Source organism: Cupressus sempervirens, chromosome 4 (genome assembly GCF_028749045.1).
Source record: "Cupressus sempervirens isolate cs-2001-9-10 chromosome 4, ASM2874904v1, whole genome shotgun sequence".
NCBI lineage: Eukaryota > Viridiplantae > Streptophyta > Pinopsida > Cupressales > Cupressaceae > Cupressus > Cupressus sempervirens.
Window position 1 is genome coordinate 123,436,287 of NC_143121.1, and position 19,093 is coordinate 123,455,379.

General features: G+C 37.6%; 1 protein-coding gene across 1 annotated transcript; it reads left to right on the forward strand.

The window, feature by feature from the left end:
* The first annotated feature begins 17,018 nt into the window (after positions 1–17,018).
* On the forward strand, positions 17,019–17,735 carry LOC149560238 (uncharacterized). Its single transcript, XM_089827583.1, has one exon. The coding sequence runs from the start codon at positions 17,019–17,021 to the stop codon at positions 17,733–17,735; it is 717 nt and encodes a 238-aa protein (XP_089683709.1).
* The last annotated feature ends 1,358 nt before the right edge of the window (positions 17,736–19,093 follow it).

Genomic DNA, 19,093 nt, shown 5'->3' on the forward strand with positions numbered 1-19,093 from the left:
TTAATCTTCACGAAACACCATCTTGAGATATTTCTCTAGCCTTATGAATGGCCATTCTTGCATTTAGAACTCACTCTTGTGAGTATCGCATCAAATATCAAGACTACACCTAGTCAGGAAGCTCTTTATCTCACTTGGGGCATCATCTCAAAAATAGAAAATTGCATCTTCAAGACTCCAACCAAAGAACTATTAATGGAAAATGTCTCTACCTCTAGTTCTCCAATTCCCATACAAGTTCGATAGTGGAAAACTAAGTTAGAGCCCATTCTTTACAATTCACCTTGTACAGGCTAGTGAATAGCAATGAACTAAAATAATTTTACTTGGCACACCAAAAATCAACTTCTAGGAACATTACTATGTACATAGGAATAAAAAATTATAATCTAACTATTTACACTAAAAATAAATCTATTTCAATCCATTAAAGCATGGAGATCAAAGTTGTAAGCATCTTTGTAGTAGCAATTTGTCAAATATTTCCATTCAACTTCACAACTAGAACATCCAACCTTACATCAGGTGTTTAGATGAATTAAATATCTCTACTCTCTCCATCCCAACAATTTATTGGGCACTTGTAACTAATTAGGAATGTTTTTTCATACTTGCCAAAAGTTGCTACAATATTGCAAAAATTGTAAAGTTGTCAACATGACAACTTTTGAAACTTTTCTATAACATCATATATAATCATGCTTCCTTGAAATTTCATGATGAAAAATGATTCCTTATGTTATTATAACACTAATTAGACTCCAAAAAATCCCTCCCATAGATTGGATTGTAATTTTGACTTCTTGGCCCAAGCTGGCCACCTTGAAAACTTTTTGCCCATAAAAGCAATTTTGAGCAACTTTGAACCAACTTAGACAAAATCATACTTTGACTCCACAAACACATCAAAAAAATGAAAAAAAACACCTAGTAACATTTTGAGTAACATTTAGTATTATAACTTATGTTGCATTGTTTGGATCTTGCCAACTGGATCCTTCTTAGGTTTGGATTCATGCCAGGTATGTGGTGGGTCCAAACAGGGTCTACACCATGGACTATGGGTTCATGGTGAGTTTGTGGATGAGTTTGGATAGGGTTTATGCTATAGACTGTAGGTCTATAGAATCATAGATTGTGCAATCCTTGGTGTTCAGACCCAACATGGACCCAAAAAGACCACTAAGGATCTTGCATGGACCCTCAAGGACCCCGCATGGACCCTTCAGGACTACTAGGATACGCAACCCATGGGGCCAAAATGTATATTAAAAATTAAATGGTAGAGCTTATACACAAACACACATTCAAGCCTAACATTAATAAAATGAAATAAGTGATACCAAATATCAATAGAAATTGAATAAATCTAAATCCAACACAAATGTGATTTAAAATACTAAACCAAATTGAAAATATAGTTGATTCCTCAATATTGTTTCTCTTTCTTTTTTTAATATATAATGCATGTGTGTGTGTCTATATATATACATACATACATATACATATGCCCATTCACTTAACCCCCATGAACAAAAAATGATTTTTTTTGCTCAAAACCATGAACCTTTCCCCAAATCCAAACTTGTCCCTGAACCTAAACTTGAATGGACAACTTATATTATAACAATATTAGGCTAACATTTTGATAGCTTGCATAGATAAAGATGAAGGAAATGATGTTTGATATGATTACATGGATAAAGATGAATGAAATGATATTTGAGGTGATAGCATGAATAGAGATGATGAAAAAGTTATTTATGGGTGTTGGCAGGAAGAATTTCAACTATTAGCTTTCTTTGGAATAAAATTGTCTACTATAAATAATTGGAAAAGCATTTGATATGTTAGGGATTTCAATGGTGACCATGTCTTTAGACTATTGATATGTACAAAAATGAAGTACAATGCTTGACTAAACAATATATTTCTAAACCTTTCTTCCTATATTGTATTCTTTCTTTGATTGTGCTAGTTTACTATCTTCCTATAAAGTAGCTAAGTTTTGAAAGAACGAATTGCCAACACTGGAAGGCAAATGAGCTAAGTATCTTCATTACATAGAACACAATTGAAAGGTTGTGATATTTGGAGCATGGTCAATTTATCATTTGTAAGGATACGCTTCCTAAGAGCTAATCAAGAAAAACACCCAGCTTTGGGGAACACACCATTGTTCCAACACATGGAGAAAGCTCTAGACGTGGGCCTCATATTCTCAATATGAAAGCTCTAGACGTGGGCCTCATATTCTCAATATGATGCAAAGCTACATAACCTTCCTTGATGCTGTATTGGCCATTCTTTGCTGGAGCCCATCTGAGGATATCCTCCTTCTTTGAGAAAAAAACTTCACAATTAGCAAGAAGTTGTTTCAAATGTACCTTTTGCTGCTCATCAAGAGGAAGGTTAGAAGGATCTTTCCAAATGACTTTCCCAGAGAATATATCAACAACAAAAACATAATGGATCAATTTATCCCCCCAAGCAAGAACAACAATATCCATAATATCCTGAAGAGAAGTTGTTTGTGCAAGAGGAGGGTTTCCATTCCAAGAATCCTTCCAAAATAGAACTTTGAGACCATTATGCCCAAGTTATATACTTTGAAACTACATCACGAGAAGACATCATGAAGTTCCAAATTGTGGAACCCTTGGGAGGGTCAAGGATAGAGAATACATAAGTAGGCTCCCCATTATCTAAATATTTTTGTTGCATGATCTGACACCATTTTTTGTTCGGTTTCGAATAGAGATGGCAAACTAATTTGCCTCCAAAAGCCTTGTTTCTTTTTTTTAGATCATGGAGGCCCACACCCCCGAAGCCTTGGGTTTAGACATGTCTTGAAGTGAAATAAGATGAATCTTTTTGTCCTCTGATATATTACCTTTCCATAAAAAATCTCTGATAAGTTTTTCAATCTGATCAATAACCATGGTAGGCACATTAAGAATTGCAAGATAATAGTTAGGGATTACAACTAAGATAGATTTGATCAACAATATCTTGTCCGATAGCGACAACCACCTAGCTTTCCAAGTCGAAACCCTAGTCTTAATTCTATCAATGACAACTCACCAGAAAGATGGTTTGTTTGCCCCAACAAAAAATGGAATGCCCAGATATGAAGAAGGTAAATGGCCAACTATGAAGCCCAATATGTGAATAATACAAGAAGCTAGAACATCATTAACATTCAAGAAGTATATTTTAGATTTATCCACATTTACCTTTTGTCTAGAAGCCATAGTATATAATTCCAAAGTCCTCTTAATTTGCCTAGCTTCAAGGAGGGAAGTCTTACCAAAAAGCAGTGTGTCATCAACAAATAAAGAATGTGTAACCAAAATATTCGTGCCAACAATCTGGGCTCCTCTCCACAGACCTTGCTCATGTTGTTTCAAAATAGTATGACTAAGAGCCTCAACCATGATAATAAATAGAATTGGAGACAGTGGGCCCCTCTGCCTAACTCCCTGAGATGAGGGAAAAAATCCAACTGAAGCTCCATTGATAATGATTGAAAACCAAGCACCTAATATGAATACCCTAATCCATTTACACCAATTGTTTGAGAAGCCAATTTTTTCAAGAACCTTGAATAAAAAGTCCCAGTTCACTCTGTCGTAAGCCTTCATCATGTCAAGCTTTATGACAAAATGAGGAGTTTTTTTTGCAATTAATAGAGTGCAAAACCTCATGCGCAACCAAAGCTCCATCCATAGTTTCTCTACCCAGAACGAAACCTCCTTGCTCCAAAGAAATGATGCTGGGAACTAAATGCTGCAATCTCAAGTATATAGCTTTTGAAAATATTTTATAGATAGTATTACACAATGAGATTGGGTGAAAATCTACAAAGGTTCTAGGATACTTGGTTTTAGGTACGAGAGCAATGTTTGTTGTGTTGAAATTTTTCAACAAAGCTTTACTTTTTCTAGACTCTTCCACTGTTGACACTAAATCCTTAGCAATGACATCCCAACATTTCTGATAGAAGAGTGCAGTAAATCCGTCAGGCCCTGGAGCCTTATCAGGCGGAATGGAAAAGACCACATGTTTTATCTCATCAATACTGAAAGGGGCCATGAGAGAATAGTTGTCTTGATCAGAGATCAACTTAGGGATACTATCAAGAAGTTCATTAATTTGTGATTGATCTGAGGAAGGCTGTAGTGGGGGATCAAGCAACTTTTTGAAGAATCTCACACCCTCACATTGGATGCCAACTGGATCTGAGATTAAATTACTTGATTCTGCATCTTGAATAGAGAAGATGCTATTGGCAGCTTGTCTATGTTTTGCAAAAGCATGAAAGAATTTTGTGTTTTTATCCCCTTCCTTAAGCCAAAGTTCAAGAGACTTTTGCCTCCAGTACACTTCCTCTCTTTTACAAAGCTCTTCCCATTCATATTGTGCCTCTTTTTGGGATAGAAAAGTAGCATTATCCAAACCATGAAGAATAATGTATTCATCAATGTCTTGCAGCTTAGATTTGATCTACTCCTCCTCATGAAAAATGTTCTTAAAAACTATATTATTCCATTCCTTGATATGATATTTGATGTGCTTAAGCTTACTATAAAACTGGAACATTTTTGTGCCTTTGGCCAACGGAACAGATACCCACCATTGACGAAGAAGTTGTAAGAAATGTGGGTAACGAAACCACATTCTTTCAAATTTGAAGGAAGGCTTGTGGATGTGGGCATCTAAAAATGAAGATGGGGAAATATTTAATGCAATAGGGAAGTGATCCGAATCAGCAAAAGGTAAAATCTCTGATTCAATTGAAACGTTCTGATTCTTCCAATGCAACGAAAGCAAAAACCTGTCAAGCCTCTCTACAATTTGAAGGAACCCTGATCTCTTATTTGTCCAAGTAAATGATCTTGACCTTGGCTCAACATCCCATAGAGCATTGTCTTCCACAAATGTTGAGAAATCTTGTACAATTCTGACTTGAGGACATATACCACCATGTTTCTTTGCTGTCTTGAGAATGGCATTAAAATCTCCCCCAAGAATAAAGTTCAGATCTTGATGATTTAGAATTAATTGTGTGAGAGTGTCCCACAAATTGCTTTTGTCAATGGATTGTGAAGGGCCATAAACATTGATAAGGTAAAAAGCAAGATCAAAATGTATGATTTTCATGAATTGCAGCATTCTGACTCAAAATTTGTGCCTGAATCATTTTAGGATTCCATAGAACCCCCAACCCACCAGAGGCACCTTGCCTTTGCATGTGAACAGCCTTCCACGAGTTCCATTTGGCCACAGTTTTGTCAAATGACTCTTGAGATAATTTTGTCTCTTGCAATAATATAATATCTACCTTGGAAGGATCAAGTTGTTACCTGATCCTATGGCGCTTGTCAGAAGCATTGCTGCCTCTGGCATTCCATGAAACTATCTTCATGGTAGACAAGGACACCTTGCCCTTCTTGTCGTACGTTTGACTGAAGAGAACTTCTCATCCAGAGTAGATTAAAGGCTTGCATCTACTTGTTCTTGAGTTTTAGAGCTTTTGGGGGGTCTTCCCACTGGTTTGGAGATCTTTGTCCTTTTGGTAACCTTACAGGAAGTCTATGCTAGCGAAAGAACCTTTGAAAAGTCAAATAGTGCCTTATTATTATGTTTAGCTAGTTCCAGGTCATGACCAAAATCCATGAGATTAGCTCCATCCTCTGCCCTTCGTGTCAACTGTGGGTCATGAAGTTTCAGAACACTTACTTTCCCTATCTGATCTGAAGTCTTAAGAGGGACCTCATTATCTACCTTGTGCGAAAAAACACGACCCAAATTTTGAGTATCATGTTGGATTGATGGACAAGACACGTATCTCAAATGGTGAAGCGTTATAATCATAAATAAGCAAGGATGACAAACCATGGAAAAGACAATTGAGTTTGAAAACAAGGAAAAATGTAGTGAAGCCATTATCAGTTTCATAAATCTTAGTCAAAGAAAGATTTTATTACTAACATGGATAGACCAATTAAATTGTAGAACAAGTTACAGAAAGAGCTCGTCTCCCAATTCAATGGGTTCCTTCTTGAATCGGCTTCCTTCTAACCGTGAAAGTGAGCCATGCACTCTCGAGCTGTATTGATTTTGAAAGAATGAATTGTCTATGTTAATATGGCTGTCAAAGCCTGAGAAAACGAGGAACCTGAGTACATCAGTATTCCTTATAACAGTTTCTCACAAATTATGAAATTTTGTGGGTGACAATCATGTGACATCTCTTCATCAATTCAGCAAAGGAGCCACTATAAGTGAAGCCTCAGAAATTTTGATGACTTGTAAGCTAGAAGTGAAAACTTTAGTCAGAAGGTAGTCTAAAAGAGGAAGACCTACTCTGCCTATAGTGGAAAACTTAACCATGAAAATATATATTGTTGAACCAAGAACCAAGATCTGAAAAATCATGTCAAGGAGACCAGTGGCAACAAGATTCTAGTCAAAAGTACCCCTGCAAACTTACCCCCATCTCTGCTGCTACAACTCTTCAGCTTTTGAAAGGAATTTCATTAGTGTATATAATAGGTCTATAGGACGATCTATCAGATAACTTCATGAGTGTACAATTGTTTTTGATGTATCAGATAATGAGTGAACATAATAGGTCTACACGAAGATCTAAGGAGTCCTTCTCGGACAGAGTCTCATATGTATCTGCTTGCAGCTCAGCCAGGTCTTTTGACAACAGGAAAACTAATGACACAAGTGTATTAGAGACAAGGAAATCATTCAGTCAATTCCCTGTTAAGTGTCTCGATAAGGTTATGAGGAGGGTTTCTAGCAGCCCTCTGAGCCAACAGAAACATCTGAACCCTAAGAAGAGCAACGATGAGGTTTCTGAGACTGGATCTACCGAAACTATTCCGAGATCGGTGAGAAGAAGCCATGGAAAACCTCAAAGGGCTTCTTTTGATAAGAATCTCAACAAGCAGGAAGTGTAGAGGAAAGCAGTAATCGAGAAAGATGATGAAAATGGGAGTTTTCTACTCCCAGATAACAATGCATAATTTAGTTAGACAATCCAAAAGTAGGACTTCTCCTTCTAAAGATGGCTCAAGTACTTCACGCCTCTAGTGAGAATCCATTCAAGGCCAAGTTTTATGCCCTAAAAGCAGCTTAGTTCTTTGAGAACTTCACAGTTTCTGATGTTACTCTTGAGCTTGTAATTAGCCTACATCTTCTGGCCGCATCTTGCTGTAAGCTTGGGCAATATGAGGAAGCCATTCCAGTACTTTAGATATCACTTTCCATCTTTACTTCCAAAATGAATGCTGATCATGCTCTTGTAGCCTTTGCGGGGTATATGCAACTTGGGAACACTTATTCCTTGGTGGTTCAGTACGAAAATTACGTAGGACTTGAAGTTCAGAAGATTGTTTGGGAGAGTAATGGATCCTCGAGTCTCAGAAACTTGCAGATATATTCCAGAGTCACTTTTGGCTTGAGGTTGCCTCTCCACTACTATCACCATGATAAATAGGCTCTAAATTGCTCTTGAATAATAGGGGAAAATAGTACTAGTAACATAACTATTTCAAGGGAGCTTCCTAAGAGTTTGAGCAATGGCAGAGTTTGGTAACGCCCACCAAGATTCATATCCAACATCATGCCAAGTAGACCAATGGCAACAAGTTTCTAGTCAACGGCTTGGGCAATATGCCCCTAATGTGAATTTGAATTGTCAGAAACTGTACTAAATGTCACAAGCTCTACCTAGGTATAGTGAGAAAGTCAAGGCCTATCTATCTTCATGCTCTAGTCAAAAAAATCTCAGTGAAAGAAATATGTTCAAAGAAATCAGGACCCTTGGGACATGTTTCCAGATTCTATAGAAGATTTTTTGCAGATAGGTTCTAGTCGTTTGGCAAATGAGGTTGAAATCACCTCTAAAACATATCTGTTACACCTTCATAATTGCAAGTAATTATCTGCTGCTAGGTTTATGTCTATTTCTGTGCCTTGTTTCTATAGTTTAATAGCATTGTTTCTAGTCAAACAACCTACCGGACACTTGATAGTAGATATACCTAACTATCTTGTTTCCTGTATTAATCAAGAAACTTGAACAAATTCGCTTAGTTATCAATCACAACATTTTCTAAACTGCAAGGGTACGAGCTTGGCACTGCCGAGTATGAAAAATTAATTAGTAGCTTCAACAAATTCCTTTAACTATCAGTGACAACATTTTAAAACTTGACTAAATTCTTGTAATTATCAATCAAACCTATTACAACATGATAATCTGAACATGTTGTTGCTTCCTATTATTTCTTAACATAAGAATAATCTGTAAGAAGAATTACCTGATTTTTGTTGGCTCTCTGTCTTCCTCTTCCCTGTCTCTTCATCTTGCACTATCTCTTTCATCACTTCTAGCCTACTTCTCCCTCTTGCACCACATAATTTCAAATTAAAACATAAAATAAAGCTTTCTAATTTAACACAACATTCAATTCAATATAAAAAAATAAAGCTAAAAAATCATCATCACATTTATAAATTAATAAATGAAAAAAATCTTTACACACATTTATAAATTGATAAATGAAAAATCTTTATCATTAAAGTCATATTTAATCATTCTTTTCTAACATAAATTTTATGAGTTCTAGTCATTGACTTCTGTCACCAAGATGGGCCATCCCTAATGTATTAAAAATCTACCTTGATATTGTTAAATTGCAAAAATATTGATACCTTGTTTACGATGTTTTATAAGATGCTAAATGAAGGTAAGTTTCTTCAAACAAATATTTTTTGGTGTCTCTTCAATAGAACATATTGAGGCGGTAGTACTAAAGTTGATTAATCCTCCCCTTCTTTGATTGTCTATATCTTCATCTTCAGTACTATCTGTTATATTCATGAAGTACTATTAGTATGACGTACTATTACAATTTCAGATAGAAAACTTCCCTTCCAGCATGAAGACTTTTGTTGAAGAATAATATTGATATTTGATTATATCGGTGGTCAATAAGAGCATATTCTGAGTGGTCCAAGGTACTACACTTCATTGAAGCTTTCGCTACGGTCTTATTTGTATTAGGTAAGCTCTATGGCTATTTCAGCTCTCTAAACTCTTTCTATCATAAAGTTAGTACATGTCTAAGTATTTTGCTTTAAAAGATAGCATATGCAAGGCTGAATGGTATTGATATAAACTTGACCTTGAACTGGAATTCTACAATTGGTTTATAATAAGGTTCCTTGCAGTCCAACTGAGAGCATGATTTTCAATTTATCTTGGTGATTTGAACTTTTATAGAATTTAAGAACACTTCAAGTTTCAATCCCTTAAATAAGTGAAATTAAAAAATTAACCAATTCCACTCAATAATTTTATTTAGAAAATTGGTTTTACATTTTTTTCTATTGTATTATATATGAGTCCACATTAAATATATCTTCAATCAAAAAAATTTCTATTATAAAATTATATATTTATATTTTGAATTTCTAAAATTTAATTATAAATTTCATTTTCTAATTACAATTTATTATTATTATAATTTTCAAGTTCTTTTTCAAACTTCAATTAGATGGCTCTCCTTCATTTTGGCAAGGAAATTAGCTTCTTTGTAACTTTGTTTTAAAAAGACTAACACCTAAGATATAAGACTTTTCAAACATAAGCAAACTTATGGGTCTGTTTCTGAAAACCATGGCAGAAAGGAACAGCTAGTCCAAAATCTCTCAGTTTTGTATCACTGAAATTGGTTTGTGAAATCAACAGCAAATTGTCAAGCTTTCAAAATCTCTCAGTTTTATATCACTGGAATTGGTCTGAGAAATCAACAGCAAATTGTCAAGCTTTACACCTCTCTACGAGATCTGGTATGGTAAAAAGTAAATGAAAGATATGTGTTCAAAGCAAGTGCAATTCTTATGTTCTTTCTACCATATATTCATTCCTTCTAATTAGAGCTAAATGGATTTCCTGTAGAAAATGATGAGAATTAGTGTAAGAAAGGCTGAGAATTATGCAATTTAATATCATTATTTATGAAAGAAATTACTTGATATGAGCTTACATGTGTTTTAACCCAGAAGAAAACTTTATGTTCTTGGGAGCAAATGAACCCTTAGAAAGCGATCTAGTAGTATAATTTTTGACCGTCCTCAATTAGCATGTAATCACATCAATGGTAGTAGCATGAATTGATAAGTATGGTTTTACCAGTTTACAGTTTCGATTTATTTTTCCTGCTGTTTCATGGGTTCCTCACGACCTGGGGTGGTTATTTTTGTTATTGGAAACCTGTTTATTTATAATTTTATATGACCTTCAGTTTTCTGCTAAAAGATATTAATGAAATGTGATCACAGCCAGAACAACACTGAATGACTTATTTTATGCCAAATCCTGAAAGTCTTTTTTCATATAAGACAGAGCTCAATATTGATTGAAATGGCTTTCTGCGGCAAATTTACCCTCCGTTATGTTTTGATGGATGTTAATAGCCTGTTCCACAGCTCCCAGCTTGGCTATACATATACCATTTGCATTTGTTTTAGAATCTCTTCAAAACAATTGACTTTACGTACATCCTACAATCATTGCAGTCCATCAGACCACATTTCTCTAAGGTATTTTCCATAAATTTCTACCAGCATAGTTATGATAACATCCGACAAAGTTTTAGAATCATTTATACTTTGATGGATATTCATGCCCAAGTTTAGAATTCCTATTTCACTAGACACGAAGAACTCTAGTAAGATTGTGGAGTTAGGCTTTACATCAGATTATTGTATTTGCTTGAATGTTTCTAGAACAGATCAAAATGTGTATTGAAAACCTATTCCAAAGGTTTAGTGGCTACCAAGGAAAGTGGCATCCCAGTTTTATCACTGGTGACCGCCTATTTGTATTAGATGAGTGAAGTCTTCATGCTGAGAAATAATGTATCAGTAAACTAACTATACCATCCACCATTTTGAGATTTTCTGTAACATATCATATAATAATTATATATTACTATCAGCATATTAACACCAATGCTTATATTTATGGTTCTAGATCATTTAAGCTTATAATACATGCAAATGGCAGTCTAGTAGTTACTCTGTAAGTTATAATTGTGAACACGTAATAACTGACATAGTATTGGTGGGTATAATGGACAATTTTATTCTGTCAGAAAGTAAAAGTGTTTACCACTAAACCAACAAGCCACTGCCTTCTTTGTCTGCAACTACACATAACATAGCTACTACAGCACAAAGCATCACCACTACCACACAGACTATTGCCAAGAAGTTATCAGTTACAGAACAGACAACAACGCAAGTATGTTCTCAACAACTTGCAGATGCACAAGGTGTTCATTCTAGTATACAGTCTGTTAAAGATATTGTGACTGATAAGTTGAATGCTTTACCACAGCCTCCACCTGCCAAACCACCAAGTAGCTTTCCTAGCTCTCAGGCAGATCACCAAAGGCTTAAAGCTCTACACACTGGTAAAGCTCTAGTCATCCATGTACCTCAACCAAAGCCTCAGGAATTTGATCCTAAGTCAGGTACTTGGAAACAAGTTAATATGGTCTCTCAAGACCCCTATGATCAGCTGTATGCCTTCAATGAAAATGTACCACCGTACATTAATCTTGACAGCTATGACCCTGTAAAGAATAAAGCAACATTAGATGCACTGCGTACCTGGATGGATAATGCCATCTACGCCGCCAACATGACACCAGACCAAGCTATAAGGAAAGGTCTGAATGCCCTCACAGGCATTGCAAGAAGTGCTTGGGACAGTCTCCCAACAGATTACAAGGATGATCTCATCAATGCCGGTGTCACAACTGTTAGCAGTGCCCTGTACAGAATGTTCGTGGGTCAGCATGATAATGAACAGCGAGCAGCGCTGAAAAAGTTCACAGAAAACAGAATCTGTGACATGAGCAAATTAGATAAGTACTGTAGTGATCAGTACACTAATTTCTATAGATCTGGCCAAACAAATAATAATATTTGGATGTATAATACGTTTCTCAATGGTTTTCCTCTTCAGCTGCAATCCTTTTATAGGGAAAAGATTTTGTATAGTATCATGAATACTCCTGATATGAGTATTAACGATGTTACCTTCTTGCAGCTATGTCAATTCATTAAAGAGATCAATAGCGATCTTTGTAGTGAAAAGCAAAATCAGAAAAAGAAGAAAGAGGTATTACCTTACCTCAAAGCTGGACTCTGTCACTGTCAGTCTACTTCCTATGGCTGTGATAAACATAGATCTAAAGCCAAATCATTCAAGAAATATAAGGCTCATAGATCTTATGACGAAAAGCCGAAGTTTCGAAAGAAAAGAAAAGTGTTTCTCAGAAGAAAAGGTAAAGTCAAAAGGAAAGATTTCAAACCTACCTGTTACATATGCAAAGGAGAACACTACGCTAATAAGTGTCCAGACCGTGACAAAAAGGGTAAGCATGTACGCGCGCTCCAATCTGCAGATCTGTTTAATGAACCTATTTCAATTATTTCTAATGCCAGTGATTCTGAAGATTTCTGCATTGAAGAAAGTTCATCAGACAGCGATGAAGAAATTGTGCAAGTTCGACATTTGCATATTGCTGCAGATTCTACAGATGAAGAATCAGATCAATTCTTCTCTCCAAATGAAGACGATCAGTCAGAAGTATCCTTCTACTGCAATATGTACCATCGTGCTGATCGCATCCCAAATCGACACCGCTCACTCAGTCAGATTAACCCTCAATGGTTAAAGTTGACTCCGCAACAGGAGCTTGATCGAATCCAAGCTCGTAGTAATCAGTTGCTGAAACGAAGAGAGGAGTTCATGACTCCCTATCAGTTCGAGCAAATAAAGAAGGAATTAACAGCTTTAGAAGAGCAAAGGAATAAGCTCTTACTACAAGAAGATGAAGCTACTCTACCTCAGTATGATCCAGAAGCCCCAGGACAAAGCTCTTCCTCACAATCTCATGGTTATGTTCATAACCAACAAGGACAACAAGCTTTTGCCAAAGCCTCTCGCAAGGAATGGTTATCTCAACGATTAGCATTCCTGTATCAAGCAAAAGCGGATATCTTCCGTGAAATCCATCAAGTTCAGAATGAACTTCGAGAATACGAAGCAAGCAGTAGCTCCATGACTGCTTTTGAAAAATTGCTTCTTGAAAGTGAGCAAGCTCAGGAACCAGTTTCTGAAGAAGTCCCTGCAGATTCCACCAGTCCTCATCTGCAGTCTCCGATTCCTGATCATGACTCTTAGCAGGCATACGGATATCAAAAAGGTATGAGTAATCCCTGCCCTACATTTTTGTTAACTGTCAAGCTATCTGGTTTAAAGCCCTATCAATTATGTGCTTTATTAGACTCAGGCGCAGACTGTAATCTCGCCCGTAAGGAAGCTTTTCCACTAGATTGTTGGGTACCTACTTCCACTAGTATTCACTCTGTCACCCACAGTAACAATCCAATCCGCTTCCAAGCACATATTCCTATCCAGTTTGCCTCGCAAACTTGTGTTGTTACGTTTTTACAGTTTCCAGTCGACCAGTATGATTGCATCATTGGTAGTCAGACGTTACAGCAATGGTCCCCTTATACCGTTGGTCACCAGGGTACCTTTATTGACTTCCAATTTGGTCGTGTCTCTCAGATTAATGAGTTTCATGCATATTCACCTAAGCCCTCTTTTCCTTCTATGCCGAGACCTATTCCACCTCAGTCGCGTGTCTGGTTAGCCACGCAGTCTCTTGCCGCCTGGGGGGAATTAGCCAACATACAGTCAGACTTTTGCGCCACTATGTTAACCAAGGATCTCAAGAAATATCAGCGCAATATGACTTGTACACTTCCTCTCAAGATGGATAGCAATAATCAGCCAATGCTTCCAACCAGTAAGGCCAACTACTTTATCCTATCTCCAGAAGAACAGGCATTGTGCGATAAAGACATTAAGGATCTCCTAGCCAAAGATCTCATCAGACCTAGCAGTAGCCCTTTCTCCTGCCATGTCATGTATGTTCCAAAGCAGGATGAAAAGGACAATGTCATCCCAGAGAAAAGATTAGTAGTCAACTACAAACCCTTGAATGTCTGTTTACAGAATAATCAACATCCCCTTCCAAGTAAGGATTATATTTGGCAAAGGATTCAAGATTGTAATATCTTCAGCAAATTCGATCTAACAAAAGGATTTTGGCAAATCATTATCCAAGAGCAAGATCGATACAAGACTACTTTCTCTGTGCCTCAAGGTCTCTATGAATGGACTGTACTACCATTCGGCATCAAGACCGCACCATCAATATTCCAGAGCCACATGGACCGAATCTTCAGTCCATATGCTAAATTCATACAGCCATATATTGATGACATATTAATCTTCAATCAAGACTATCAAAGTCATATGAATCATTTGAAGCAATTCTTGACTATATGTCAAAGCCATGGTTTATGTTTAAACCCCTCTAAGCTGCAGTGGTGTACCGAAAGTCTCATCTTTATTGGGACTTGAATTGAACCTAATGGCCGGTTGTATCCGTAGAATCATCTACTTACTGCCATTTCCAAGGTAGAGGTACGAGAAAAAAAATCCCTTCAACGATTTCTTGGTATGGTCAATTACATTGCTGGATATTACCACAGAATAGCTGAAGCCAGAAAGGAGCTTAATAAGCTTCTCCGCAAGAATGCGCCACCATGGACACAACAACATGATCATATCATCCAGTCCATTAAAGAGCAGTGTCAACAGCTTCCTCCTCTGAGGATTCCAGGACAAGGGAAAAAGATTGTCCAGACTGATGTTTCTAATGAAGCATGGGGTGCCGTTCTTCTCGAAGAAGTTCACCATGAAGGTAAAATTCGAGAAGAGGTTTTCAGGTATGAATCTGGCTCATTCAAAGGTGCTAAACTGAATTATCATAGCACACACAAGGAATTACTTGCTATCATTAATGCTTTCACCAAGTTCTAGTTGTTTATAGGTGACAAGCCCTTCATCTTAAGAAGTGATCTCAGGCACTTAGAAAGTTTTTTCAAGAAAGAATCCAAGCACAAAGTCGCTCGTGGTCGCTTATTGCGATGGGCGCAATTTCTAGATACATTTGCTTTTGAAACTGAGTATGTTGAAGGCATCAAAAATGTTTTAGCAGACTTTCTCAGTAGAGAAGGTTACCATGTTAATGCCTTAAATGAAGAGCAGAAATATCAAGAATATATCCGTCCTCGAGCTAATCCAATTGCTCAGACCTTGCCGGATATTGTATGTAATTTGTATAATAGTTCATATTTTGCTCCTGAACTAACTGATCAACAGATATATAATGATCAAATCCGAATGAGCTATGAAGAAGAACGAGGAAGACTCGTAGAAGATCACAGAGATCAGACTCTGCAACGACTGCCACAACCAGATAGATACATAGCAGTCCCTTTACCTCCTCCTGTTGCTCCAGTACCAGAACCTGCACAGCAACCAAATAATCAACAGCATGTGCGCATGATTATGGAAAGAAGATCCACTTACCCAATGGTATGTAATACAAGATGGATCCCTGATACCAGGATGATGACAAAGCAAATCTATGATGAGCTCCGTTCGATTCATTTCTCAGCAAGTCGACATCTCCTTATCGACGCACTCATTATCAAGTATCCCTGTCAAGAAGCAGATCCAAAAATTTCTGCTGCTATAGGATCAATTCCTACCTATGCATCCTATTACGAATGGCCAATTGAGTTTTCTACAAACACACATATTCCGAATCAACATCAAAGCCAATACCACTATCTATCCAGGCTTGATGATTTCTTCTTTGGCCTTTACCCGCATGCTCACCTGCAAAATCCCATGACCATCAACTACGGATATCTTTTCCGTCTACAGTTTCTTTCCGCAACACCAACACCAATATCTCTTGGTGTATTTTCAAAGTCTGGACCAACACCAGCGCAAGAAGATACTATTGAATTGCGCACTTTATCTTCCTTTGTAATACAGAGAAAACCACTGTGGTTATTCACACAGTATGAAATGATACCTGAAGATCGTACTCCTGATATAATCAACTCGACAGCATTCATTCGAGTTACCCGTCGTATCTTCTGGAAGGAAGAATCTATCGAAGACCGCCTTGAAAGACTTGATGCAGAATCCAGACCCATGTCTGAAGATGAAGAAGAGATGAACTGGGAAGTCAGTTCTCCACGTTCGCATCAGTATTGACACTCATCAAGTGGGGTTGTCACTTGACGCAAGCATCTTAACCTGTGTTAGTAAAACTAAGACAAGGTCGTTAGCCTTGGTAAAATTGACGTCAGCCGAGTTACTCTTCTCGTTCAAAAGATGCTGTTGTAATAAAGGATGTCGGTGCTCTCCTATTCACCGCCTTTAGTTAGTGGAGTCCCTGTAGCAGATTCCTTCTGTCTCCAAAGACCTTTATGCGTGTCCATTTCCTATGGTCGGACTTGAGCAAAATGTAAAATGAAGTATATCACTTCCATCTATATAAGGAAGGTCGATCTTCATTCTCAGGCAGAGTCAGTTGAGTCGAAGAAGGAGTCTAAGAGTCTTAGAGAAAAGTTTTAGAAAGTCTTTAGATAAGCCTTCAGCTTGAGTAAATTTCTTAGTTTGTAAATCTCAGAAGTTTCTTATACTCATATTCTGATATAGAGAGTATGCTCTTATCTCTTTTGAGATAATCAGAAATCAGACTATCAGCGCGTGATGTATATGTAAACAAATGTATTAGATCCGCTGCATATCAATGAAATATCATGTTCCAAAGTTTACATTCACAGCTGTTATAAAAGTTGGTATCAGAGCCATGTTCATAGATCTTACTATGATGTTTAGTTTCTGCACTTGTCAATAGAGCTTCTCGTGTTTTTGTTTGATCCTCGCGTAACGTAAGTCCTCGTTGTTGAAGCCTTGTGAAGGCGTTTAGAGGCAGGGAGAGTAGCGCACTTCGGATCACTCTAATAGAAAAGAGATCGAGATGGCCGATCCCCGAGATCAACAAGATGCAGACCCGACAACAGAACTAGTAAGTCTAAGTTCCATTTTTTATTCCATTCAAGATATTAATGTGGATGAAGAAGCATCAACGTCTGAGGCATACTCTATGCCTACAGATAGATTTAAATTACCAGTTAAGAAATGGAGTGAGATTTACAGTGATTTGGGTTTGTTAGCTTATAAGTCTAAGACCATATGTAAATTAATAGAATTGCAAGTAGTAGTAAAGAATGATCAGCCTCATAGCTTTATCAATCTTTTATCTGGTAAGGACATTCAGAATCTTGTTAAACAAGCCAAGACTAAAAATGGATACAAGTATTTGCACATAGGTAGTATTGTGGCAGGAATAAAACCTTTATATCGCAAAGGTATACCAGCAACAGTCATGATGACTTTGCTTGATGCAAGACATAATCGGTATAGCGATATGCTCATGGGAGGCATCTCTGCACCCATGGCTGTAGGCGCCACAGCCTTTGACATCATCCCTAACTTTGCAATTAGTCTGCTAGATGACCACTTAGATAAGGTGATGATGTTCCAGTTTGGAATGCAATACTTGAATATGAAAAAGGGCTCAAGAACACATGCTTTATGGTTTGCCCTTTATGGCCGTTTGTTTAACACTACTGTACCTATAGTCAAGGATCCTAGGATTGATAAGAGCCAGAATAGATATTCTTTGCTCTGGTAGACAGATGCGAAGGGTGCGCAGATCACTGCACCTTGCATGCTGCAGTTGACAGATATTCAAGTTCCAAAAGAGTGAATCATTGATATGAAAGCTTTACGCCAGTTGGAAGGCCCTAGTAATATGACTACAATTACCAATGTACAAGAAGACTACAATCAGGCCCGTATCTCGTTTGGTTCTTCCCAAACATCCTCTTCGGTCTCTACTCCTGTCAGACAACCTTTGTCTAGGAACCAGTCCTCATTAAGTGCATCTTTTGTACCCAATATAACCAGACAGCCTTCTATGCCACCAATGAGAATTCCACCTACAGTGCCTGTCAACCCAGCTACCTCTGTAGCCAAGCATTCACCAACAGCCGTTTCTAATCCTCTTGCTGCTCCATGTGAACACCCTCAGTTCATGGAGTTGGATAATGGTGAAATGCAATGCACCAACTGTTCGTTCATCCATCCCCGCTATGTCTGCATGATACTCTTTGGTCAACACACCACTTTTGACCAAGCTCGACTGCAGTCTCCTGAAGTCCCTACCTTCCATGACTTCATCTTGCAATCTGCCGACGACATGTATAGCATACCTTGCTGGCCTCAGCACGTCATAGCCTCTGGTCAAACATACGCTCCTACACAAATTAAAATGCTCAACTATGCTAATTTGTGTATTCAGAAAGCCTTGCTCGTGCAATAGAATGCCTTTCAGAAGCTTGTTCAGATGGAACTCGCAGCCCAACAAGCTCAAACCAGTACTAATGCTAACTTCCATACTGTGATTGCCTCTTTGCAATCCCTTGAGTCACGCCTTTCCCAGCAGTTTGCCGATACTATGCAGTCTGACATCAATAGTCTTAGGTCTAACTATCAAAGTTTTCGCACTTCCAGCGAAGCGTGGTGCGCAGATAGCACAAATCGTCTGCCTTCTTTGTCTGCAACTACACACACTGTGTTGTGGTAGTTAACCTCTGTACTGAACTTGAAATTTGATGTGTAGTAGCTGACAGTGAGGACAAACGATGTATACTATCGGTCCACCATGCTTCGCTAGATGTGCGAAAACTCTGATAATTAGAGCGGAGACTATTGATATCGGACTGCATTTGAGTGGCAAACTGCTGAGAGAGTCGGGACTCAAGGGATTGCAAGGAGGCAATAATAGTGTGAAAATTGGCATTATTACTGGCATGGGCTTGCTGAGCAGCGAGTTCTATTTGAACAAGCTTTTGCATTTGATTCTGTTGGACAAGCAAGGCCTTTTGAATACATAGATTGGCATAGTTAAGCATTTTGATCTATCTAGGGGCATCTGGTTGACCAGAGCCTATGACATGTTGTGGCCAGCATGGAATACTGTATTTGTCA